General features: G+C 41.7%; 1 protein-coding gene across 1 annotated transcript; it reads left to right on the top strand.

Annotated features, from left to right (window-relative positions):
- The first annotated feature begins 537 nt into the window (after positions 1-537).
- kcnj5 (potassium inwardly rectifying channel subfamily J member 5) lies at positions 538-27,796 on the top strand. The gene is made up of 4 exons (XM_074641496.1): positions 538-846; positions 10,770-10,852; positions 12,979-13,852; positions 22,617-27,796. Exons 2-4 carry the CDS (start codon positions 10,790-10,792, stop codon positions 22,994-22,996), a joined length of 1,317 nt encoding a protein of 438 aa, XP_074497597.1. The 5' UTR covers positions 538-846; positions 10,770-10,789; the 3' UTR covers positions 22,997-27,796.

Raw genomic sequence — 27,796 nt, 5'->3', positions numbered from 1 at the left:
ACTCTGGGTCAAAATGTCCCTTTCCCCCTGTTACGTCGACCTAAGTGCTTCTCCTTTGTACTTGCTCCCCTTTACCTTCCTTGTCACGCTTCTCTCGTACTTCTTTGTTACTTTCTTCCTCTTCTGCTCTTTCTTCGCCTTGCTCTGTGTGTTTTTTTCCCGAAGACTCTTTGCTCTGATCCCACTTTATATCTTTCTCAAACCCTTGGGGCTTTGTCTTCACCTGCAGTTTTAGAGCAATTGATTACACCCCACTCCTCTTCACCATTGCTCTTTCCCTGTCGGCACCCACAACACGCACACACACACTCTCATCTCTCTTTTCACTGTACACTGGACTTGCATATTTTGCCTACACGTATCATTGCCTTTGCAGCAGAGAGAAGGGAGCCATGTGGTGGATTCACACACATACATATGCCGATGCTCTGTGCAAATAGGCATAAACAAACACCCTTATAAAGGACAAATCCTGAGAGACAAAAGGTTCAATCTCTGTGTGGAAGTGAGAAGAGAGGAGCTTTCAAGAGAGCGCACACACGCATATTTACATCCTTTCCATCTCTTCTCTCACCCACTCTGACTGCCTCTCTCTCTCTCCCTCTCCCTCTCCCTCTTCCCCTCAGATACACACACACACACACACATGCACACAGACAGACCCCCCTCTCACACAGGAGTAGATAGAGAGCGGTGAAGAGCAGAAGGAGCTGGGTGGCAGGAGAGAGGCAGGAGGGCTGTTGTTGATTGAACAAAGCCAGGAAAGGAGTGCGCAGTCCTGGTGAGAAGAACAGCTGTGAAATGCCTCGAAGGGAGCCTGCCAGCAACTCCTGCAGAGACCTGAAGGTAAGCTTTGTGCACGGCTTGATGGAGAAAAGGCAGAGGAAAAGACAGAGAGAGGAAAGCAAGAGAGGAAATGGGAGGTTTTTAAAGCCGCTGATGCATAGTATACGACCGTGGCTCCACGTCCAAGCTGCGTCCTCTCAATTTGTCTGTGGATGGCATCGCATGCTGTGATTGCATTATGTGTGTCGTTGCACAGCCACAAATCCCATCTGGAGTGGCTCGCCAAATAAAAAGTGTGCGTTACTTGAAGGAAGAACAGAAACTATGAGAGTCAGATAGCTAGAAACAGGGAGACAAGGACAGATAGCACGAGAAGATGTGAGACAATGCAAGACACTTCCAGAGCACAAGAGCAGGAAAAGGAAAGTGATGATGGGGAAAAGTGTCTGGATTACCCTCCTCCATCAGCTACAACCTTTATCATCACATCTTGCCTCTTGCATGTTATGTCACTGCAGTGATACATAGATCATCGCCATGCATCTACTTGCCCTCATGGCGGGGGCAGGGTAATCAAAAAGGCAATGGATTTCTCTGACGCAAGCAGAGAAAAGCCTGTCAACACTCCTGCTGTTTACTCGTGTGCCGTGCCGTAGTTCTCTCAGTGCAATGCAGGAGTTTTACAAGCGCAGCAGCAGCAGGAGCAAACCTGGACTCAATGTGCATCTATATGTGTGTTACTGTAAGTGCGTGTGTGTGTGTGTGTGTGTGTGTATGTGTGGAGGAGGGGGTATTGTTCCACCAGCACGCAGCACAGCATGTTGCAGCTCTTACTATACCCTCAATAAAAGCGGGAGATAAAGCGACGGACTCGATGTGATAGCTGTTGGCAGCGTTTTCATGAATATTGTAGGCATTGAGAGGAAATCATTTATATTGATTCCTTTGAAACACTCTCTCAGGGCTGAGGATTAGGGCTGCTTGCTTTAATGTCTGATGTACACCCCTCTACTGTAGCTCCAGATCGGTGCACTCCGCAGGACGCACATCTGGAGAGTTGTTGCTGTAAAACTTTGATGACAATGCAGTGGGCTTAGCAGCCACATGAATCGAGCGCAGTTTCCCCAAAGCTCCTGTCCTTCCTGGCATTGTCTCATCAGGGAATGTCAAAACAGCGTCAAGGCAGCGAGTGGACTCAATCATAATTTTTTTATATATATATATGTTCTCTGGCAAGTGCAAGCCATCTCTCCTCTCATCATTAAGCACATTTTTACACATGGTACATTCTCGACTCAAACCCATTAGAGCGAAAGGGAAAGCTCATTCGGACACTGATTTTTACTGCCTCTGCAGCAAAACCTGCCTATTTGCTACTTTTATCACAGTAATATACCACGATCCTCACAGCTGGTTGAGCCATGATTGGTTAAGAGTGTAGGGGGGGCGCCTGGGTTAGCTCAGTTGGTAGAGCGGGCGTCCATGTATTAAGGCTTGGTCCTGACCGCGGCGGCCCGGGTTCGAATTCGACCTGTGGCCCTTTCCGCATCCACTCTCTCTCTCCCCCCTTTCACGACTCTATCCACTGTCCTGTCATAAAAATGGAAAATGCCCCCAAAAAAATAACTTAAAAAAAAAAAAAAAAGAGTGTAGGGGGAAGTGTGAACTGCTAAAATTTAATGGTTTTTGATGGGTGGCCTTTTGACCTTAATAAAAGCTCTATCATTGTAGCTGCGACTCAACGCTGTGTACCTTGCTCCCACCCCCCCTCCTGCTTGGTTATTAGCCATGTCCTGATCTCACTATCAAGTGGACAAAAGAGGGCAAAGGGTAGATGTAATGCTCCGCAGGATCTGAGGAGAAGGTCTCAGAAGAGGAGACACTGTGAATAATTAATTGGATCTGTTTATTTAGTCAAGACTGGGTGTCTCTAGGGGATGTGGGGAAAGCTACGTTATTCAAGCAGATCCACACTCTCTAATACCGCAGCGGCACATTTGTGTCAAGAGCTTAGCCAGGCGTGAAGATTTTTTTTGTATTTAGTGCCCTGGAAAATGTGAGCATGTCAGCGTACTGCATACAAATACAGCATTTATTGTAGGGCTGCTGATAGACCTACATGAAGATGTCTAATTTATGCAACATATTCTCCTTTAGTTCTAGTTTGTACACTTCCCTCTCTGGAAAATAACTTTTTGTATAATTTAAAAGCCCTTTGCACTGTGTGAGCTGTACATGTATGCAATACAATCTCTTGGTATTTGCTTAGAACAGATAAGCAGCATAATATTTCATACACAATCTTGTCATCCCCCAATGAAAACCACTGTGTTTATGCCTTCATAAATCTGTTACCGATGCAAATTCAAGCCCCCGTGTCTACTGTATTTGAAAGAGTCACCTACAATGCTTTTGTACCAGATTTATGGTGCATCCCACTGATTTGGCAACGACTTCACAACGCATGCATTCCCCCTACAGTCCTGGCACACATAAAGTTAATACAGTTTACATGGAGCTGCTGCTCCGGCCTACATGCAGCACAAACAAACCTTTACCTTGTGTTTGGCAAAGAGATGACTGTTTTAGAGTTCACCTCCAATACCAACACAAATGGACATGAAAGGGTGTATAAATACACAATGCACACACCTCCAGAGTCCCCCGTTTTAGATAAGAGATAAGGGCAGAAGATATAGCTCGCTGTCTCTTGGGGGTTTTATGCAGCTGTCTTCTGTAAAATCATCAACAAAAAAGTAAAAATGGCTGCTTGTTTCAGGTCAACTTGTGCTTAGCTTCTGTCAGTGTGCTCTTCTGCAACAACGTTTTTACCTTTCAGGTGGTTTGGAAGGAATATCATTTATGTAGCACAACTACCTGCCAACCAGAAAAACGATTAAGTGTAATATGTCACAGATTACAACTGTGAAAATGCATTACAGTGCATACATCCCATGGCCAGGTTAACTGGCTCTCAAGAATCTCCATATAATAGATCATGTTCTTATCAGTCAGCAGCGGGTTATGTGGAATAAAATGGAAGTTTTACAGTGTCTCCTGCTCCTGGCTTAGCCAGTGGGGCTTAAACAGACTGTATCTGGAGTTATCTTAATAAAGGAGGATCCCTTATACTTATTCATGGGGACTCCTTTGTTAAGCATGGCAGAGACGATGGCAGAGATGCGTTGATGTCTCGTGTCCACCTGATAAGCATTCAGGTCAGGCCAGTTTAACTTAATCACATGAGAGTATACGTGTATTGTGTTACAGGATCCCTTCGGTGAACATGTATGCACTTGTAAGTATCACATCGTACCTGATGGCTGATTTGGATTTCTTGTATAATTTAAAACCAAATACACTACCACCACAGTCTCTTTAATTGGCCAGTATAACAAATGTGTAATGTGCATATGGTGCAAAGACAAATTAGCATCACGTGCAATGCAAATAGAGGACATTCAATACATGCATACACTTCATTTTGAGCATTTGAGAGAACTGTAGTATCATTAAGATGTAGGAAGCGAACACATCCAGGTCTCCACCACATCAAGCATCTATGAAGCGTGAGCATCCATCACCCAGGGGAAGCACATCCCCGTAAATTTGCAGCTCATTAACGTGAATAGAAGAGTGAAATACTGTATGGTTATCGGGGCCAGTAAAGTGACAGCATGGATTTTTTTCTTATTCGACATGCTTCTTCTTTTAAATATTGTTTTTTTAAAGATGAAATGGTTGCTGGGCACTTTTTTTTTAACACCAATTTACCTCACATTTCTACAGCTATTCACACCATCACCTACTGTCAGCAAGACGGGTTTAAGCTCATGACTAAAGCACACCTTGTCAAAAAACGCACTGAGAATATGCTGCGTTACTCAGCTGCTTTGCCAAGCAAGCTGGTCTGAGGATTTTCACCATGCAGCTCATAATCTCATTTCATTCTGACTTGGTATGTGATGACTATAGAGAAGGAGGCTCCTCAAAGGGACAAGCACGGGGACACAGTGAAGCATGTCAGGAATTCCAATCAAGACCGTTTGACCTTTGGCTCCTCCAGCATTCGCCATGCGCTGCCTTGCTCTGCAGCCCCACCCCGCCTTGTTCATGGCCTTCCATCCTGTCATCCTCCCCTGCTCTCCTGTCCTCTACAGTGAGGATTAATGAACCAAATGCCCTACAGTAGGATCCAGTTTGATGCAGAGGATTCGTATAAGTGGATCTGATTTATAAACAATTAACAGATTAGTTTTTTATAATATTATTGTGAAATCATATATTTAATGCTCATCTCATTCCAACTTGTTCTTTTGCTCCGCTATCACCGCCCTCTGAGACAGAGAAGTGTCCTATAGGGAATGTGGGATCTAAGGCAGTAAATCACATCAAGAGCCTGACAGAAACGCCTGATAAGAAGAAGAAACAGGGTGTTGGGGAGCATGCCCAGCCACCCAACCTCACACACCTCACGTCTCTCTCCCTCTGTCTCTTTCCATCACATCTGTTGAAGAGGGTGTTATTTGGCTACGGTAGGTGTTAGGTTTTAATCCCATCCAAGCTCCACTCAACAGCAATGTCAAATCTTGGCTATCACTTTTTAACAAAAAAATACTCATATTAGTGGAGTAGCGAGGCAGATCGGAAACGTGCAGCAACAAAATTGCTATTCTTGTCTTGACCAACTGTACTTTTTTTCTAAGAGGGTGTGCAAAATGTACTGTAAGAAGGAGATTGAGTGAGGGACAGCCAGAGAGGGAGATGTGTGTGTATGTGAGAGAGAGAGAGAGAGAGAGAGAGAGTTGGACATATCATTAGGGAAATTGTTTCTCCAGTGTGAGTCGAACGTCTCGGTGCAGCAGTGTCACTCCAGAGAAGGTCACCCATGAGAAGGACACAACTGGATACACTCAGCTCACTATCGGGCATAATGGGAAAATGGGAGGGAGGGATGGTATGATGTGTGTGTCCGTGTGTGTGTGTGTGTGTGTGTGTGTGTGTGTGTGTGTGTGTGTGTGTGTGTGTGTGTGTGTGTGTGTGTGTGTGTGTGTGCATGTGTGAGTGTGTGTTTGCTGGGCCTGGAGCCAAACTAGCTGGGGACGTTTTTAGTCATTTGACCCGCACAACCTCAAAGTGTCATAAGTGAGCAGAGATAGGGATGTAGCCATGTTATTTTATGGGCCAATCTTAGCCCGGGACATAATCATCACAGGCCTGGTAGCCATGACTCTTTGCTTTCACTCAAGGGGGAGGAGTGATGGAGGGCAGGGAATCAAGGAAATAGAAAGTTCTAGTGCTTTCAGGAGCACAGACAGCAGATAAGCTGGAACGACTGTACCAGTGTAGATATCAATCGGATGCAGTGATTCGGTAAATATAGTTGCTGTTTCAATACTCTTAAAAGCTCAGCTCTGCAGCAACTTTTATCTTTCTTTTTTCTTCCTTCTTCTTTCTTTTTTTGCCTATTTTTCTCTGTCTTTCCCGTGTCAGCACTGTATTTGATGAACCGACAGAAAACTGCAAGCGATGACCTCAAAATCTATGGATGAGTGCCCAACAATAGTCAAATTTGTATTGTAAACTAGGAGATTCTGCTGAGTTTGCAACATCTTACTGTCATTTGTAACCCTGTCATGCTCGGCGGCATGCTGGGTCGCAACCCAAAAGAGGAGCAGGGAAAACATAAGCACTATTGTCAGGCGAGAGACCATAGAACGGTTACTGAAATGAATTTTAGATAAATATAAGAAGAATACTGCTGATTTTTGTTTTTCCTGAAAAGTTGTGGAGATGCGAAGCAGCATTCTCAGCATTTGCAAAACAAGCACGTCTGTGCAAATTTCAAGCAGGAAATCGTATTCTTCCACCGATAGAAAAACAAAATTGATTGCCTCCATATAATGGGAATTAAAAAAGTAATTCACAGAATTAAACTGTTTACAATTATGTTGATCAAGTGAGAATTATATCACGGGTAATTAATCTGTTGCAAAGGCTTTATTAGAGCAGTATTGATGAAAAACCCGCTCTTGGCTCAGCTCCTTCCGTTTCAGAACTGCACACAGAGCTGACAACACAAGTTTCTGAAGTTCTGAAAATGTAGAAAATTAAATCATGAAGCAAGTGCTATTCGGTACGATACAGACCCAAGGGGAAAATTATAAAGCTTGCCACAGGTTAGAAGGAAAAGAGCCACATTTTGCTGTGCTCTGTGCAGATTATTGTTTACAGCATGCAGCGTCAGCAAATAAGGAAAATATATGTCCTGTAGATATCCCTTAGGAAGCAAGTTCCCTGGTTTACTAGTACCCTTTTGGCTTTAAGCACAACAGATGAGTGCTCTTGTTATCAGGACACAAACACAATTCAGCCAAAGCATCCTGTCACTCTCCCGGTAACAAGATAAATGCTTGTTACCCTCTTAAAGAGCAAAGATAAAACACCCCGGCTGGTATCCATGTTCGAACACCTCTCATTCGGGCTTGTTGAGTCTGCTGCTGCGAACAGTCACCGCAATCACAGCCTCGCTGAAAATACACACAGGTCTGGGGTTCACAAATCTCCAGGGAGCCATGTTTAATTCATGAGAGAACCTAAAATGAGTCAGAAAGCGAGACCTTGCAACCCCTTTAATGTATTCAGCGAGGTTTTTCACTGTGTGTGCGTCCCGCGCCTCTGCTGTTCGTCTGTCTGTCTTTTCCCTGCTCAAATGCCTGTCACGTCACTCTGCCCTTTGCTTTGGACCATCAATGTCAACACTATGCTCCTGTGTGGATCTGATTTGTGACGCGGTCCTCTCACTTTTCCACGCTCGCCTTTGCATTCCCTCTCCTTGCTTGTCAGCGATCAAATAGAGTAACATCAAAGACAGATGACAAAGAAATGTCAGATGTTGTTAAGGTCAGGAACCGGCGGCAACCATAATTTACCCATGTTCTTTTGCTTGGTTGGTTACAAGGCACCGTGTATCCCTTGTTCTTTTAGTAAATTAAAAGTAGTTGATTTCCAAACGACACCCGGGGGCTCTATAAGTTAATTGCCTCTTGTGGAGCTCCAAAGGTGTTGTAAGATTGCTGCTAAAATTAGGGCTTTATCTGAGGTTCCCTCCTCACACTCACACCCCCACTCCCCTCTATAACTACAGCAGTGGCTGTTATTAAATCCCACATCATTCAGGAGACAATTGAAAGCGTTCCTTTTCTACTTCTCCTGTCACTTTGGACCTCAAATAACAGATGTTTAAAAATACCTGTTTTGGGAGCAGAGAAATACTCTTTAAAATCACATCACACACTGGGTAGACTGTCAGCACATCACCTAGTCGCTCCAGTGGAGCTAAAAACAACCACAAAGGTAATATGTACACTCATTTTATATTAGATTAAATGTAAAGTACAAGAGCCCACTGGATTTTCTGACAGTAAGTATTTATTTGTCTGTCTCCAGCTGATTAAGAAAGCAATCACTTCATCCGATCTGAAGAGCAGTGTGGCCGTGGTGGAGCAGCGTGAGAGCAGTGTGTGTGTGCGTGTGTGTGTGTGTGTGTGTGTGTGTGTGTGTGTGTGTCTGCGTGTGGGTACATTTATGCGAAGCAAGTGGCGATTCTGGCAATGATGAGCCTGCTCTTTGGGAAATGACACCGTTAAAACACTGCAGCTGAGCCTGCTTCATTGTACAGGCAAATTAGCCAACAGTGGACACTGGGTCATCTCCCATGTGACGTTAACAGCTAATCCTTTACTTAGGTCTCCCAGCAGTGAAAATGCTGCGCCTTTATCATCCTGTTTTCTTATATTTGTGCAAGCTAATACCGTATATGTTTTATTTTTCTCTTATGGTTAATCATAGTTGTACTGTCAGATGGAACTAGCTTTTCTGTCTTTCTATCTTTTTATGTTTTTTCACCATATACATATGTGTTGTGAGTTGAACTTAAATTATGAGTTAATATTTTAATATTTATGTGTTAATATTTAATTCAGTATATATTTTTACAGGGTAAGCTGCAAATGCATTGACTGCTAATTAATGGTTGTTCAGGTGCTGTATTCATGAATATGATATGCCGACCCTGTCTCGCAGAAAAACTTCATGTAGGCTGCAACTGATTTCTTTTGCTTCCTGGGAGCGCAACTTTTTTGTACCGTATGCAAGTTGTCACATCCTCAGTCCCATTTGTGGTTAGCTTCAAGCAATGAAAGCACACGTCCTGACTCGCTGTGAATGCTTAAAAAGCATGAATCATTCTTTAGTTGGCACAAGCAGATATTGTATCGCAACTGTGCGTATAGTTGAGAAAACAAGATATATACATTGTCAAACTTCTGTGAGGGTGTACTTAAGCACAGCGGTGCTTTGAGCACAGTTTCTAACATCAGCATGCTAACATGTTCATAATGGCAATGCATGTTGATGTTTTGCAGGTACAATGTTAACCATGTTCACCACCTGTATTGCTAACATTTCCTAATTAGCACTAAACACAAAATATACAGCTGAAGCTGATGGGAATGTCATTCGTTTTGAGGGTCATAACCAAACTGATGGCACCAGATGAAATATCAGTGTTTACAGATAATCATCTCAGGACCATGGATGTCTGTAGCAAATTACTTGGCAATCCATAAAATTGATGTTGAGATATTTCAGTCTGAACCACAAATGTCAACCTAATGATGGCTCTAGAGGAAAAGTCAGGGGATCACCAAAGTCAGAAGGGTTCATCCTCTGGGGACCATGGAAACCTGTACAAAATGTCATGGCAATTCATGTGATAGTTGTCTTGATATTCCAGTCTGGACCAAAGTGGTGGACTAACTGACCGTGCTGCTTGCGTGGCTAAAAAATTATGTTTTATTATGTTGATAAAAAACGGAATCCAGGCAGGCTGATTTATGTGTCCTCCAGTGATACCACCATTACTGTGGTGGGAGAGTTGAACTGAACAATTTCAGTGAAAAAGCATAAAATTTGGATTGATGACATCTGGAAATGGTCCCTTTTGATGGATGAAAGTACAATACACTATGTGCACATGGATAATATATTAAAGTACAAGTTAGAATTTAGTTGTGATATGTTTTTTTGGGGAAAAACATCAACACTTTTGACAGACCACATTATGGATGTGAGAGAGCTGTGTTGTAGCCCCAGCTACCATTCATCTTCAGATTTAATTGTTTGCATATGATTATCATTCATAAGCTCATGATTTATTGCATTGTGGTGATTTTTATCATAATATGTAAGTGGAAAAGTGCAATTCTAGTAAAAGAGCTTGGTCTCAAACACCACCATTCTTCAATGAGCTGAGGCTTGTGAATTCTGCAGTTCTTTTATTTTCCAAAGTTAAACTTTGCCTCTATTGTTGAATCAGCTGATAAGAGCACATAGTTTACCTGATTCTGGTTAAAGTCCATAAGTAGTTAATAAATTAAACTCTTTCTTTAGTGGGATGCCATAGCAGTAACAACAGCCTCCACCTGCTATACTTCCCTGTAGTATATACTTGTATAGCAAAAACATTTTCGACTATTTTGACAAAATATTACAACCAATACAAATGCAAACATCTTACTTGACATTCTAAAGCTTATAGATCAAACTGCCCTCGTGGATTTCTGCGGGTTCTAATTACACCTGCTTGCAACTATTGACATATTGACAAATTGAACCAGTTTAAATGACAGGTGAGAAATCAGCACAACATTGTTAGTGAGACGTAATGTATGCACTTCTCAAAGAGAATGTGTAATTTGGATAGCTGAGGGCTGAAAGGTTGAAAGGCCTAATGGATCAAGCTTGTATATGCACTGAGGGCACTGTATCTTTGACCTTTATTCTCTTTATTGGTTCATTTTAATGTTGGTGAGCATTGATCTGAGGCTTACTCTGCTGCTGCAACAAAATGCTCATTACAAGAACACAAATGTTTTAGAGCCTAAATTCAACTGACTATCGTACTTCCTCATGTTTTACAGGTGTTAAGCTTCAGCTGAGGATGGCAGGAGACTCTCGAGTCCTCATGGACCACAACATGGAGATAGGAGTCACACCTGCACAGGTACAGATGCACAGCCACTACTGGTCACACACTGTACTGATCACTCACCACAGCAGCGAGGGAGAGTGTGAGAGATGAGAGAGGCGATGTGAGAGAGAGGCGGCATGGTGGTGATGGTGGCTCAGAGAGAGAGAAGAAGATGGAGAAGATATAGAGAGATGGGAAAGATTAAGGAACAGAGCGATGTGAGAAAGAAAACCAGGCTGATTGTTTCCAAGAATAGTGGGAATTAGTAGGATAAAAAGGCTGTTTGATATACAGTATACGTACTTTACAGATTAAATAAGCAGTACAGATTATCGATCAAGCCCCATAAAGTGAGACCAAGCCAGTTTCTTTAGTTCACATAAATATATTTACTTGGCAGTAGAGATAGGGAGCCAACGGAAAGACACCCCATTCGCTCCCAATAACGGATGGTGGAGCTGCACTGGTTATCCGTCCTGATTCCCAGCTGATTGGAACTTACGCTGTCTACCCAAGCGCAGCCAGAAACACTCAATGAGAGAAAACACCCACCACTTACTCCTGCCACGCAGAGAGAACTAATGAATTTGTTTATCGACTATCACCCCCACAGACCATATTGACTACAAAGGCCAAAGATTAGACGGCAGTGCTGGTGACAGCTTCATCTATCACTGAATTAGCCCCACCCCAAAGTGTGGAAATGAAAGAGCCTGTTTTAGCTGTCTTTCATTTAAAAGCAGTCATTAACAACGACTGTGTACATTAACTGATGTTGTCAGTAGAAAGTTTCACTCTAAGGAATGGTGGGCAGACTGTGTTCTGACTCTATATTTGATCCAATATCCCTGAGCACAGTTGGTAATGAGGGAGCCCATTGACATTTAGTGAATGCATCGTCATCAGGCCACTAATTGCAATGCCGGTAAATGAGCATTGTCTTTCAATTCTTCTTTGTCAAAACGTTCCTTAAACAGGGATCACTTCAAATCGATATCTGAAAACTCAATACTGCACATGCAGGTCTGACCGAGTGTGCACACACACACAGGACAGCAGTGAAACAGCACCTGACATCTCCAGGAAACCATCCTGAATAAATCCGTCTGACAGCTTTTATTATCCAGGCTCTTCAATCGAAAGCACTGCAAGGATATTGTAGTGCCTTAGATGTCCTTCCCCGGCTGAACTGGGAGAGTGATAGAGCACAGAGTCTCTGTGATAGAGCATTAGAGCAGTTGGTGTAACCACAATAGGATGTTACTTCTCTGCTGACGCGAGCACGGCTCCAGGGAGAGATGGAACCCAGGTGTCCTCTTAGAAGCGAGAGATTCAGAGGGCATGGGAGGTGTTTTCTTGCCTCGACACAATGCATTTCAATTATCAACTCAGATTGGAAAGTGTCAGTGTGCTGCCAAAGTGTCCTTGGTATGTTTGAAAGGTGCCTTCCTCCTGTATGTGTGTTTCTTGCTGTCTGTATGTATGCATGGGTCCAAAAAGAAGGATAAGCAACAGCATCCTGCAGGACTACATTGTCTAGAATACTGCATGTATGTTTCTTGATAAGTGTGTGTGCCCATCCTCTTTTTGAGGATGCCATAAGGGTCTGTTGGGGAAGGATGGAGGATCTGTTCCTATCCAGGCCTGCCAATGTCCCATAGGGTGCGAGGGGAGGGAACACAGGGGACAGGGAGGGAGGCAGGGCACAGCTGTGGAGCCAGATCGCCTCGCTGGAGCACCGCCAACATAGACAAAGACCTGAGCGTCCTTGTGTTCTTGTTGTGTCCTTACTCTCTCTTTCTCCCTGTATATGTGCGCGTACACTGACACCTACAATGTCATTGTGGAGTAGCACAGAGCAGTGACTTTATAACGGCTCGTAATTTTATTTGCATTGCCACCAGCAGCACAGAGCAGTGTGCTTTTGCAAAAGGCTGGAAGAAAATCTCATTAAAAAGGTTAACACCTACATCCTCCGATACAAACTCGATCTAGCTTTAGAGACAATATTAATGAAAAGAAATCAAAGTGGCTCCTTTAAAGTACACCCATGTGGAGAAAAACTTCTCTCTCGATCTTTTTTTCTGTCTTTGCTCGTTTGCTTTCTTTCACTCTCCTTCCCCTCACTTTGCCCATCTCTCTCTTTATCTTTCCTCTAGGTGAAGAAACTTCCTAAACACTTGCGGGAGGCTCAGATCTCGACAGAGCGAACCCACTTGATTTCTGACCCGGCGAAGAAGCCACGTCAGCGATACGTGCAGAAGGACGGCAAGTGCAACGTTCATCATGGAAACGTGCAAGAGACCTACCGATACCTCAGTGACTTGTTCACTACGCTGGTGGACCTACGCTGGCGTCTTAGCCTCTTCATTTTCACCTTGGTCTATATAGTCAACTGGCTTTTCTTTGGCTTTCTGTGGTGGCTGATAGCGCTCATCCGTGGGGATCTGGTGCATGCCGATGAGGAGGGCTGGACCCCCTGTGTGGAGAACCTCAACAGTTTTGTCTCAGCCTTCCTCTTCTCCATTGAAACAGAGACCACCATTGGGTACGGTTATCGTGTAATCACAGAGAAATGCCCTGAGGGGATCATACTGCTTTTGGTGCAGGCCATCTTGGGTTCCATTGTTAACGCCATGATGGTGGGCTGCATGTTTGTCAAGATCTCACAGCCAAAGAACCGCGCCGAGACCCTCATGTTCTCGCACAACGCTGTCATATCGGTGCGAGACAACAAGATGTGCCTGATGTTTCGGGTGGGGGACCTGAGGAACTCTCACATCGTGGAGGCATCGATCCGAGCGAAGCTGATCCGCTCGCAGCAGACCAAGGAGGGGGAGTTCATCCCGCTCAACCAGACTGACATCAACATCGGCTTTGACACGGGAGACGACCGGCTTTTCCTGGTGTCGCCGCTGATCATCTCTCACGAGATCAACGAGAAGAGCCCTTTCTGGGAGATGACACTGACGCAAATGGAGAAGGAGGAGTTCGAGATTGTGGTTATCCTTGAGGGCATGGTGGAGGCCACAGGTATGAAGCGACGGGGGGATGATAAAGGGAAGGGGGAAAGGTGGAATGGGAGGCCATGTGGATGATGCGTAGATGGATAAAGACAGAGACGGAGATTGATGAAATGTTGGATGCGGGAAGTAAGCTGAGTGGGAGGGATGGTAAGATGGATAAATGGATGGAAAGAGAGAAGAGGCTCAGATGGAAAGATGAATTGCTTAAAAGAGAAGAGGGGCGGGAGTGAGTACCTGTGAGTGCTGCAGATTGAAAAAGATAATATTGTAATGGATGGAAAGACAAAGAGACTAACTAAACAGATAATACACTCTCTAAGTGAGACATAAATAATATTAATGCATGTCACTTCAAAGTTAGTTTTAATGTGGATTTTATTATTTCAGCAGCTGACAAATGTTTTTGAGGAAGGTGGCAATTGTTTCTTTCATGACTCCTACAACCGTAGTGCTGTCTTCATCAGCATATCATTTCTACACATTTTCAAGTTATTACGCTTCAACTGACGCAGACGATTGAAAGCTAATCACACCACAACCGCCTTGCAAATGTTTCTCTGTACTCATTGCGGCGTGCTCTTCCACTGTTGCTACTTCAAGGTTATGTCTTTGATATTGTTTATTTCAAAATGAATGAAGTATAGCTACCCACACTGCTGGTCTGTTTTGGGTAAAGGCCAAGCAGTCCTGAAAAGTGCTCCAGGCTGGTTACGTTTAGGAGGCGGACGGGCGTTTCTGTAAAGTTCCACAAAGCTCCTTATTTCCAGTATGAGACTGTATTCAAGGCTACAAGAGGAAAATATAGCATCTTCGACTCAACAATCAAAATAAGAAAACAGCAGATTGTAACGTCAATTTCGTCACACAAGGGGATTTTCAAAAATACCCAATTTATAATATTCAAAGCTAGTGTTTTGTCATTTTTGAAAACCCCTGCGTGGAACATCAATGCCCTTGTCATTCACAATAATAATGTGATGAATACAGAAACCTTTACAGCATGATGGACCACAGCTAGGCGTTAATATGCTGGTCTAATGTGTTTTCTGTGGTGTGTTGGCTAAATGAAGTATTGTTTTTATGCCTAAGCTGCATTTGTTTATTGTCTTTGTTCAAAGACTCATTTTAAATACAATGCATTAAACATGCTACTAATTTACTTTATTGATTATCATCAGTTAATGAGACACGATGGTTGATTAGGAACGTTTAGTCTTGTTCTCACCATTGTCTTTTTAAAAACTAACTCCCTAATGCGATCAGGCATGGCATTGCATGCATCTGAACATTTCTGCTCTATTTCATTTTTGATTTATTTATTTATCTAATTTTCTTTCCCTCAACCAAAGCACCAGTAGCCGTCATGCATCCTGCTCACGCTGCTGGATACTTGACTCAGACATTAAATCACCTTTCGCTTCACCGGCAGAGACCATGCATCATGCAGGGGCTATGTCGTCACCGTCCTTGACCGCTAGGCAACGGACCAATCCGACCATCCAGTAGCCCTACCCTACTTCCTTCCCCTGTTTACCTTAATGAGACTTGTTAAACAGGTCATAGAGCGTAAGTCAGGGAATTAAAGGATAGCTCAATTACAGTATTAACCCTTTTTCTTCTTTTGCCATCTTAACATTTGTGTTCTGATTTTGTCGTCAGCTTTAACTAATACAGTCTTGCACTTGAAACACACGGGGAAGTCAGGGTGGTACTAACAACAAGACCCCAAACTGTTGGGGTTTGAGTAAAGCCTGCTTTTCATTGATAATACTCATGTGTTTTTAATGGAGGCATAAAGGTCATAACGTCACCAACATGCAAATTTATAGCTGAATAAGCTCCCCCACTTCCTATTTTAAAAGTGATGAATCTGCTGTCAGTGTGGTTATATATCAATGAGGTGGCCAATGCTGTGGTATGCAAAAAAAATATTATTTTTATCCGATCCAACAGGAAAGCATAATAATATTCTAAAATCTCCAGGAGTAACGCCAGGGGGGAGAGATGCAGTACAAACATCATTTACATGTTTTAAGTTGGAAAATAAACATTAATGGCTCATATCAAGCAAGTAATTATCTCATAAACTCAATCAGATTGAGAAAGATTAAAACCAGCATCTGGTGATGTCCATGAATTGCTCAGACTTTATATACGCTAGATTAAAAACTCCCTATTAAACAAAATATTTACCACATCATGAGTTGGATGCTGTCACCGAGTTTGGAAGTGACAGATGAGTGGGTGGTTTTCTCTTTAATGGCCGGCCATCACTTGTTTTTCTCCGTTGACATCCAGCCTGTGGTTTTAAGCGTAATTGTGAGTCAGGCTCTAACCGCATTTGTTTCTCAGCTACTGCCACAGCATTTTGGAATAAAAAGTAAAACAAGATGATGACTTTCTAAAGAACATTCTGGCCTAGCTCCTGTTTGATGGCACAGCTCAGCTGCACTAATGAAAATACATAAAATAGAAACAACATGCGATACACTCAATTAAACTCTCTCGGTTAATGAATGCAGAGCAGCTATAAAATGTCACAACACTATAAAATTATGCAATCAAACTCATATTCATCATATTTTAGATCAATATTTTTAGATCAAAAGCAACCTAACCTCACGAGCCAGGGCTCGAAATACCACGTGCATAAAATTTGAGCTATGCACGTAACTCTGAACTCTACAGGCACTGTAACTTGGTACAAAAAACATGTTGTGCAGGGCTGTCACCTCTCACACATTGACCATGAGACACTTTTTATTTAAAGCAAAAAATAATTAATTTACTAATCCATCTGCACTTTTTATTTCATTACTAATTTCCTCAAATCTGCCATTTCTCACTTCCACTTTGCTTTAAATTTAGAGATCAAGTACAAATACAAGAATTGCAAATAATGGAAAGCTACAATTCATTCACAAGTGCACTTTGCTGCCCAGAGGCTCAGTATATACTATCATAAAAAATTAAGTTTTACTGTCAGTAACCCTGTTTTCAAGTGGTAAGGGATTTATTAGATGAAAAATGTGTTAATCATCTGTGAGCATGTAAGCAGCAACCAAACTGTTTTCTGTGTTATCACAGCTGTCTACAAATAGCCGAGGGATCCCGAGACTCAAGATGTTTATGCACTCTGCCTGTTTATTTTTTTATATCTAATTTTTGTTGTAGAGTTCTTCTATAAACTTAGTTAACTTACTTTTTTTTCTTTTTTACCTTTTTTTTGAGAAATGGGATTATGCTGCAGTTTCCGTTTCTGGTACTTGTTCTGCTGTGCCAGAGGCGAGGGCATGCTCGTCAGTGTTGCCGACAACAAACCTTGTTTTCATTATTGAAGTGTCTATGAAGATAGCAGGTTTATGATTCATTTGTCTCCTGTTTCCTATACATTCAATTATTTATATATAAACTAAAGCCTGCTCCATCAAGCCAGATTAATATGGACATATTTAGTTTCAATGCCAATAGTGTTAGAGGTCAAGATTTCAGATACACACATACTGTACACTGTTACTGCTGATCGGTTACCAATATGCTTTCTTTTTATTATTTAAAATATGAACACAGTTATTGATACAGAGCAATCACAACCAGGCCCAGCCAATGTCATACAGTTAGAGAGACACATTTCCACAAGTTTCAGCAGTTTCAGTCTAACATGCTACACCTAAAAGTAACAGCAGCAGTAGTTTCTAACTGGAAACGTACTGAAGACATGTTCATGTGCTCCATCTTTTTCAATTTTGACACCTCTGGGCAATGTGCGTCACGGCTATAGTTTTGTTTGTTTGTTTTTGTTAGCTGGTGTTCGTATGTTTGTGTAAGGTTTCATAATTTACAAATTAAGCCTGCAAAGCTTACAAATTTTGTTCAGATTAGCATATGTTCAACTGAATACTGACAGACTGCTTTAGTGTCATTGTATGCCCTCTGTCCTCCCAGACTGTCCTTGTAGTTGGAGGAGGTTCCTAACCAGATTTCATTTGTCCACGAAAAAAAAAAAAACTTGTCATGAGACAAGCCCTCAGCATCCTGGTACCTGAATAAATCACGTTTGAGTTGTTGCCACTGTACAGGTTGCGTGCCAACTCTTAGCTTAGTCAGCACAGGGCATGGGCACATGTACAGAAAGCCTTAAGCCACAAAACATACGGGCATACTACGAATAGTAATAAAAACAAACAAAACACACACGCAAAATTATGTTGTTATGAATATGTTTTTTCTTTTGACATAAACCACATCTTTAATCTATAGGAATTGAACAGTAATATGTACAGGTTAGGTGTGTTCTAATACAAAATTGTCCAAAAAAAAAATTCTGAAATTCACAAAAAATTCACAGCAGACATAAATAATATTTGAAGTATAGGCTCTGACCTTGTCACTGCCTGTCAAGCTAAACAAGTCAGAGATTGGGGAGTGGCGATAAAAACGCCTGGGGTGACATAGAGTCAGAGTTTACAGGTAGATGCTGGGGTGGAGGTCATAAGACCTTATGACGTGCTACATGAGAAGCAGCAACAGTTACACGTGCAATAACGTTCTGACGTATCAACATGGGTAAAGCAAAGGTGTAACTAATAACATAAATGATTTTCCATTTTGGTATGTTAGTAAACCAGCATAAACAATACCACGACCCTGAAACTGACACACCTAAATGGAAAGCAGGAATACACTTGACACGTCTTAGTGTCTGTTGTGAGAAAGGTGTGTTGGCTACAGAGTGGTGACTTCACTCGTGCATCATTTACAGGATATTCAAAGATCATTCTGGTGCTTTTGAATGCTTAATCCTTTTTCTGTGTTTACATGTTGTGAAAAAGCCCAGCTATAGCTTTTGCAATGCCAGAAACTACAAAACTCACACCATTGTGTGCTTACAGGGGAACTACACCCATTTTCAAAATTCATACATTTTTCCTATGGTTTAACACAGTCCAAAGAATATTAGTAATCATGAACAACTCTCTCCTAAATCAAAAAACTAGAGTGTTTGTGATGTCATAGGGTATAACACACCAGTCGCCAAGAAAAAATGGTGCCATTGGATGTTTCTGCAAACCAGGGATACGTTGAATGTCAACTTTTTTGCATTCGGTCAGAGCAAGTGACGTAGTTTAAAGAGCAAAAAGACACACACCAGGCGGGAGGAAGGGGAGGTGGATGGTTCCAACAAACACAAGGCTTTCATCCAGGAGAAGTTGTGTCCTGTGCATCACGTTACGATCAGCTGTTTGTTCGTGTCCCGTGTTCACAACGTTCAGTGTCAATTTCACTGTACAAACATAGTAGTTTTTAAGCCCAACCATGTAGTTCTTTCCTAAACCTAACTATAGTGGTTTTGTTGCATTGTTATGGTAGTTGCGTTACGTTTATTATTTGAACATAAACCATGAACTTTTTTCTAACTTTAATTGTTGCCTAAGCCTAACCAATAGTTTCACAACGCTAACCACGTGGCATTGCGTTTCTGCAAGCGTGGTAAGAGGCTGACATGAAACGTATTCATGAAATTTATTTTTGTTTCAGAAATGTTGACATTCAACATATCCGTGGTTTGCAGAAAACGTCGAGTGCCAACATTTTTTCTGGCGACTGAGCTGGGTATAAAGTGTGGAACTGCTCCATAGACACTGAAATAGGAAAGATGATATACAGTAGATGACACTGAAAGCACCCAGGGGAAATGTTCTGGGTATATGGGTACATTTTCTGTTTCACAACTGACAACACTACAATGCAATTCTTAATTTAGGTGGTGTTCCCCTTTAATGTTTGTTGCTGGAGAACCACAGTTGAACATAGTAATGAGTTTAGTTGAGTTGTATTTCCATAATGAAAATAAAAATAAAAACAGGACAAAATTGCAGTGTGATGTGTTCATGTGCTGGTGTGAAGATGTGTAGGCCTACAATCGAAACCTGAATCTCAGCTGCCAAACATGAGTGCAGTCGCAAGCTGCGTTTTCAGAAAATGAAAGCCATAAAATCACACACGGTTGTCGTGAGAAGAATAATGTGAATTCTGTAACCTCTTTTATTACGATGGCTGCTGCTCATCTGCCAACTGTCAGGTCTTGAAGCACATGAACACATCACAGCACAAGTGTCTCCTACGCACGCTCAAGCCTGCAGCACACTTTTTCAACCAAATGTATAAAACATATAAAACAGGTATTTTTTACCACAAATGCAAGAGGGAAAAAGCCAATTCACCGCTCAGGAGCCAAGAGCTCAGCAGCACAGGAAAGCGGGACACATTACCATACAATATTTGCTACTGTTGGTAGTGAAAAATGGAAAGTGTGTCTTCAAATAGTCTGTAGTATTACTGATACAGTTGCTGTATTCAAAAAATATGAGTGTCTGTGTGGCAGATGTGGGGTGGAACTTTCTGTTTTTGTCTTTGTGAATGATCAAATCCCTCAGGAAGTGACAACTATCTAAATGTATTTTCAAAATCATAACAATCAACACTATACCAATGCAATGTGAAGAGTCTTCCTGTTTTTATGATATCTAGAAGTATTAAGTCAAAGGCACCTGGGACTCTTGAATTGTGATAAAACTGAAAAAAATAAAGATAAAAATAGAACTGGCTGCTTTTAAATGCTAATAGGACAATATGCTAATAGATCTTCACAACACAACTTAATGTATTTGGACTGATGGACTCCAAAGTATTAGCTAAACTAAGAATTTAAAACCAACACATCAGACAATATGCCAACACCCTTAATAGACACTATAGAAAATCCTTCTCATAGGGACAAAAAGACGCTATATTGTCTTTGATGATCCAGTCACAGAAATAACAAACATTTCACAAGTTAAATGTGGAAACTAGGCCACTCATATCCAGAGGGAAAGCTGAAGAAAAGGTGCAGAAGCCCCTCCTCTCACCGTGACATTAGACACCATATCAATTTGGCATCTACATCTATTTTAGAACACATGCTTGATGTTATTGGTAATGTTTTGCATTTACAGTGAGGCAGAGCATTATGTAACTAAACAGCTGGATCAGCAAAGCATCTAGAGACAGATGTTTCCAGTTTATAGTGATACTCCACCCAAAATGTGTCTTTCTCACCCCCTGTAGGCTTGAAAGGTGGCTGTAAAAACTTGGTTAGCTTGTGACCACTTTAATAGCTATATGCAAATTATCCATTAGCCGCACAATATACCTGTTTGGCGGTGGTCTTGTGAAAGCAGAAAGCAGTGAGCAAGAAATGGAAAATAACAATTATAAGTTTCTAGGTGAGAGTGACGCTTTAGTTTCGTGTCGCACATGTAGCATTGTCTGTCTCCATTTCTTCACATTTCTTCTTCTTTCTTCACAACTCAGACAGTCATTTGTTTTAGCCTTAAGGGCAGTGTACACGTTTTTTCAAATATTTATTCAACATCTTATTTATGTTAATGTTGAATCCACCAGAGAGAAGCTTGCTAACTGCTAATTAGAGCGCCTCTTGTTAGGCTAGACCTAAAGATAAATATCTAAAGATTCATACCTTACAGTAAAGTCAAAATTTGAATAATTTTTCAAAATCGTTAAAATGGGAACATGAGATGGAAGAATGTAAAATGAGATTTATTTTTGTGAAGATTTATTTTGTAGATTACCTTCTCAGGTTTAAATAATTTACAAGATGCAATTAATGCAATTAATCTGTTCCTTAAGTTTGATGGGGAACTACATAACATGGTGCACCTTGCCTGTTATTTTAGTAATGGTTAGGCTTGGCGGACTGATGTGATGATGAGGTGATGTTTGTTGTTAGTGTTCAATTTTCCAACTGCGGAGATGAACATTAAAGTGGCCCAAGATATCTTGAAGACGCTGTCCCCATGCTCTTGCTTTACCCACGTCCCGAAAGTAGTTTTAATTCAGCAACCAGAAGTTTATCTCTAACACTAAGAGCAACCAGTGTTATAGTAACAATGGGCTTTTACATTTGTGATTCATTGTGTGTTTTGTAACTCCTATTTGGTAATTATTTCTTTATGTTTGTTTCACAATAAGCCAATAGCTGGCTAACTATCTGCAGCTCAGCTTTCCCTGCTACACCTTTTTCACTGTAGGAAAAAAACATATGCAATTAATAACAGTAATAATGAATTGGTTGTGTCTAGATCAATCCATTTCAAGGTCAGGATATTGTGCATGCATGCTACAAAGGCTTACTGGGACACTTAATGGAACAGAGCCATCATCAAGTTACACCTGTGTGACACCTACAAACCAAAAATAGATTTGTGCAATGTGTCTACATTCATATCTAACACTACCAACACATTTAATGACCAAGTTTACTAAAAATGTACAGTAAAGCTGTGCCTAAATCATTAACATCAGGCTACTAGAAGCCAAGTCTTTCTCTCTTTCCATTTTCAAAGCAAGTACAGTTGCAAGATTGGGCTACCAGATTGTTTTCTGACTTGCTTATCCGCAAAGAGTAACCGTTGTGTTTGAATTTGGCATTTCATTTATCAGCTAAACAGCTCATACCTTCTAATAACCTATATATTTAGATAAGTGGCATTTAATTGCTTTCACAAACACGATGGAGGTTTAGAGGAAACACTTTGCAGGTCTTGGCCATTTCTGCACAGATTCTGTATGACAATACATTATTAACTGATGCTGCCTCTCTTTCTCCCTACACCCCTTTCCATGTGTGTGTGTGTGTTTGTTTGTTTACCTCTCCACTCTGGTTGTGCGTGTGTGTGCATGTGGACTCATACACCTACCTGTAATAGGGATGACATGTCAGGCACGAAGTTCCTACCTGGACACAGAGGTGCTTTGGGGCTACCGCTTCACGCCGGTTCTTTCCCTGGAAAAGGGTTTCTACGAAGTAGACTACAACAACTTCCACGAGGTCTACGAGACCAACACCCCCACCTGCAGCGCCAAGGAGCTAGCTGCTAAGCTTCGGGAGGGGCCGCTATTGCCTCAGCTTTCACTCCTCACCCCTGATCCCAAAACGCATAGTACATTTGACCGCCTGTCTGAACGGGACCCACTCAGCCCAGATGAGGACAAGGAGGAGAGAGATTCAGGGGCTGACAGAGGAGAGACCAATGGTTCAGCTGCTGCTTTGGAGGATCCGCCTCTTGTTGATGGACTGCCTGACTGATGTGACTGACGGCCACATCAGCAAAAAACCCAGGAGAGACTGGACAAGAGAACGGGACAATATAATGCTTCATTTAGTCAATGGCCAGCTTGTTCCTTTGCAATGCTCGGAGATACAAGACATCCGTCTCCAGCCCCCGACTCATGCAATACTCCTCTACTAGAGTGTCAATCTATAGTATAGATTGGTTTTGTAGACACGTAAGTACACATACACAGACACACACGTACAGTATCTATATCTACACTTAAAGGTTGGTGGTCAGATTGTCTTTTTATAATCGCAACGACCACTTACTGCTGCAACAGCTGTAAGTTGTATAATGTAAACTTGAGCTGAAACTGGTAGCCATGACAGAGTACCATGGGCTTATTATGGATACTCCAATATTCTCATTTTAGAGTGTGTTGATTCAGCTTCATTTGAATATCAGTCTCATAACTCAGCTAATGTGTCAGACAGCAGCTTCTGAGTGATAATGGAACCTTGTTATGACCATTTTTTAAAAACGTGAGAGATTATTATTTCCTTTTTTCTGTCAGTGTTGTTATTATTCTGTGTCAGAAACCCAATTCACCCAGGAGGAAAAGTATAGGGCTTCTAGTTCACATAGGCAAGAGAAGACATAGGACATGTGTACTGGCAACCACAATCCAAATTTCTTTGTTAACACCTTCCTCATGGTTGTACTGTCGCAAATACCCTCATTGTGTGTCTGATTGGCGCCCCCAACATACTGGGAGCCTTGACCCAAAAGAAACCAGCTAGTACCTCATTTTATACTCATTTTCAGGGTTTGAAATTAACAATGAGAACTAGGCAAATGCTGGTAAAAAGATGTATATGCTACTGACTGACCATTTTGAAAACCTCTTGAATAGTTAAAGATTTAATTCCCCTTATCGATGCAGCAACTAAAACATAAATTTTCTTGGTAAAGCACAATTTCCCATGAGCTGACTCCACAGTGACCTGACCGCCGACCTAGCCCCCGCTCCGGGCATGATGCATGTCATTCCTACTTAAAAGTGACATTCAAATGTAGATTAAAATATTTATATGAAACATCGATGCTCAACTGCTATTTGAAATGTTCTCAATTTTTACACACCATGCACATGAATATTTCAAATGCTCCACAAGCAAAGTGAAATACTCCGTGTATACCATGTTTGTTTTGTTTTTGTTTTAAATATTTAAAAAGATATCCAACCTTGATGTTTTCCAGCTACATAAAAGTTGAATCGACTGAAGATGGGAACAGGTTTTCTGTCTGATCTCACGAGTTTAGTATCTGGCCAGCTCATCACCTGCAATATTTGCCTTGTTTGTAATTATTTCCTCCAAACTTCATCTTCAGCAGTCACCTCATGATTTTAAGCCTTCTCTGTCCACACACACACACACACACACACACACACACACACACACACTTGGTTCAATCTGCACTTTGGCCCTGTTCCACAAACCACCCCTGGGTCTTTTGCTTGATATAGTTTATGGCCCTTGTGACTACTGTTTTGGAAGCCGACACTTGTCCTGTGAGGGCCATAGCCTACAGTATTTCTTGACTTTTCTTTGAAAGGACACATGTCAGAGCTTGCATGCATGAATCAAACCCTATGCGTCTCATTGCTGAGTAAGTTTAATACAGTTAGAAATACAGGGTATTTTCTAGGCATGCAAATTATGAGATTTCTACAATATATTATCAGAAAAAAAATCTCCCACTCCCCAATTCAATGTTAAACTGTTTTTTTTTTTGTCCAATAAATGTATTTATTTTCACTGTGACATTTCAGCATCTTACTATGTACTCCATTTGCTAAACAATACGTTTTTCATTAGCGAGAGATCATCTTTCATTGCTGGAATGTCATCTGTTGTCTGTGTGTTCTCATGGGAATAAACATAATATGGCCGAAAGAACAACATGTTCCTGTTAGATAATGTGTGCATGCATGAGCGATTGTAGGAGAGTGTGTGAGTGTGTCATTATTTTGCACATTTACTTTGCAACTGAGGATTGGAGAGTTTTATTTACCACGTGTGAAACTGCACTGTATCAGCTGTAGTGTGCCAAAATGACAGATTTATGGCCATGGGTAAAACAGCTGACACACAAGCTACCTGAAAACTGGATTAGTCGTGTATCTAATCATGAAAGGGAGACTTAAGCAACCTTTAATTATCAGCAAAACAATCTTGTCTTGTACTGAGGCTTGAGGCAAAAACTGCTTCATGCATAGGGGAATAAACATGAGGGATAACATCAAGAACTTTGTCGCCCACTTTCCGTGTCTAAATTTGAATTAATTAATTCAAATTATACACCAGTGAAGTGTGGTTGCATCTCAAGAGCAACCCAAACCCTCCCTGTACTAAACCCTAAAATCTAACAATAGTTGCTCAAGCCTATAAAGGCATATAACCAATGGTTTCTCGTGGATTGGATGATTGCGGCTGCTGGAGTCCTCAGGACCTTAACAGCATCCCTGAGTCAGCTTTGTGTTAGGAGACTGCAATTACACAAACAAATGCACACACAGAAAGACACAATCGCAGAAAACAGCCGGCAGACTGATTAAGAAGGCCACCACAGCTATTAACTAGCGACAGAGACAACGCTGCAGAAGTCGCAGGGGTAATCACATTCATCCAGCATCTACAAAGTACAACCAGTCCTAGAATGAAACATGACATTACATTTGGTGTCCAGTGTGTCATAGAAATTCACAGAATCAGAGCAATGCGCTGTCAAGGCTATTCTTGTCCGAGCTATTAAATTTTGGAGCTGGATCGTCAGAAGGCTGACAGTGCCTGATTCAAATCTGAATAATGTACGATGATGAATATAATGCGCCATTGAATGGTGCATTGAAATAGGTACCCAAGGCAGGTGCATGTGGGTGAGCATGGGGGAGAGAAAGAGAGGGCGAGAGACATAATCAGTCATCACAACCTCAAGCCAACAGTGCACATGAACACACAATAACACCGACAAACACACAACAAAATTATCCGTTTAAGCTTTTGCCAAGTTTGATGTGCCCTTTTGACAACGAGGAAATTATGAAAGGAAAAGAACAAAGAAAGAAAAGCATGCAAAAGCTGATGAATGGCACGGCACCAACAGAGTAACTAGCTATTGTTCTTTCTCTTTCCATAGCTAGCTAATACTCTTCCCTTCTCCTTTAAATAATGCATGCTTGTGACGAAGAAGGAAGCACATAGGCCATTAACAACTGTGTAGTCAGAATAAAACATCCTGCACAAGAAAGAGAATTATATTCACAGGGAGAAAAAAACGCAAGTGGGAGGAATTTCACTCTGGTGCAACACACTAGTGTAAGCTCTTTCCATATCCTTGCTCTATCCTCGGACTCCCCTTATTCTGCTCAAACAACTCCCACACAGAGGGAACACACACATACAATGCAACAGGGCATAGGTTATTTTACAATATTTTTCACATATTTTTCTGGATTGCCTGATGATGTTTTTATTCCCCAACATCTAGAGCAACATCCAAAGATGAAAAAGCAAACCCCATTGCCCCCTCTTTAGCAACAACGACTCCCTGCTGAAATTATATCTTATTAAGCATTCAAATATCCTCTTACATGGTACTGTAATGGTTCCCCCGCCGTCATTCCCTTACAGCTCCCACTGGTAACAGAAGGCTTTATGTGTGTGCTTTATGCCATTTGTTTCTTTTCTCTTTTCAAGCTTGTAATTTAACTCTCTGTGTGCACATTCATCTTCGTGTGCAGCTCTTATGTTGCATCCCGTAAGACCTGGTGGGTTTCATGGGAATCTTCCTCTGCACTGTTAGTCTGCACAAAAGCTGTAAGCCCGCCAGAATCCAGCAGTGAACATGTTACAAAACCTTATGTAATACAGCTTCACACAGAGCAAGTGAGCCAATCACAAGAAGGTGATGTATTTCAGTCTGCTGTTTGTTCAAGGTGATAATTTGTTTGGAGCAGTTCAGTTAAATAGTTTGAAGCAGTTCATTTAGGAGGAAACCCATATTGGAGCTACTCATCCATCCATCATTTTCCTAGAGCAGAAACAGCGCATATGTCAAACACATACAGCCTCACACATTTCTTAGATGTGTGAATGCAGATATTTCACAGATAGTGGCTAGAAGTATGCGAAAACCATTAGCACAGGGAAGTCTGTTTGGTTCTGTATGAAAGGAGTTTGATAAAAAATCTTTTTTTCAGAGTTTTGAATGGAGCAGGCAGACATATACACAGACACAGAGAGAGAAACCTTTTCCTTTTCCCAGCCAGGAGACAGAGGTCTGCCCTTTGATGTGCCTGGACGATGGCAGCCTTTGATGAGGATTTCTATGGCCGCGGAGTGGCTGTGGCTTCAAATTAAGCTGGCTGAGCTTCTCCTGCTGAGATGCACAGGCAGGCAACACTGAGGGCACAAGAATATTGTCACAACGCCTGCCTATGTTTAGTCATTTTTGCAAATTTTTGCTCGTTTTCCTGTTTTTCCAGCCTGTCATTTTGACATACCTGCCATTCCCCACATGCCCCACAGCGTGTTCCCGCCATTCCCGGCCACCTGATTGCCTCATTCACCAGAACACCTGTTCCCCATGCCCTCATTAGCTCCCCTGCATATATACCAGCTTTCTCTGCCCAGTCATTTGCCAGATACTCTAATGTACTAGTTCAGCTCATCCGCCTCTTGCCTGCTTTGTGTTTCCTTGCTGACTGATTACCCGTTGCCGAACTCTACCTTGATCTTCTTACCAAGTAAAAGACTGATTGCTTCCAA

Source organism: Sebastes fasciatus, chromosome 7 (genome assembly GCF_043250625.1).
Source record: "Sebastes fasciatus isolate fSebFas1 chromosome 7, fSebFas1.pri, whole genome shotgun sequence".
In the NCBI taxonomy this organism is placed as follows: Eukaryota; Metazoa; Chordata; class Actinopteri; order Perciformes; family Sebastidae; genus Sebastes; species Sebastes fasciatus.
Note: the sequence above shows the minus strand (reverse complement) of the source record. Positions and strands in the feature narration are given on the sequence as shown.

Bases quoted from the DNA above. Each gene is read 5' to 3' on its own strand.
- kcnj5 (XM_074641496.1), top strand. From the start codon at position 10,790: ATGGCAGGAGACTCTCGAGTCCTCATGGACCACAACATGGAGATAGGA. The intron at 10,853-12,978 runs GTACAGATGCAC...TCTTTCCTCTAG, and splicing joins TAGGAGTCACACCTGCACAG to GTGAAGAAACTTCCTAAACA. The intron at 13,853-22,616 runs GTATGAAGCGAC...TACCTGTAATAG, and splicing joins GGGCATGGTGGAGGCCACAG to GGATGACATGTCAGGCACGA.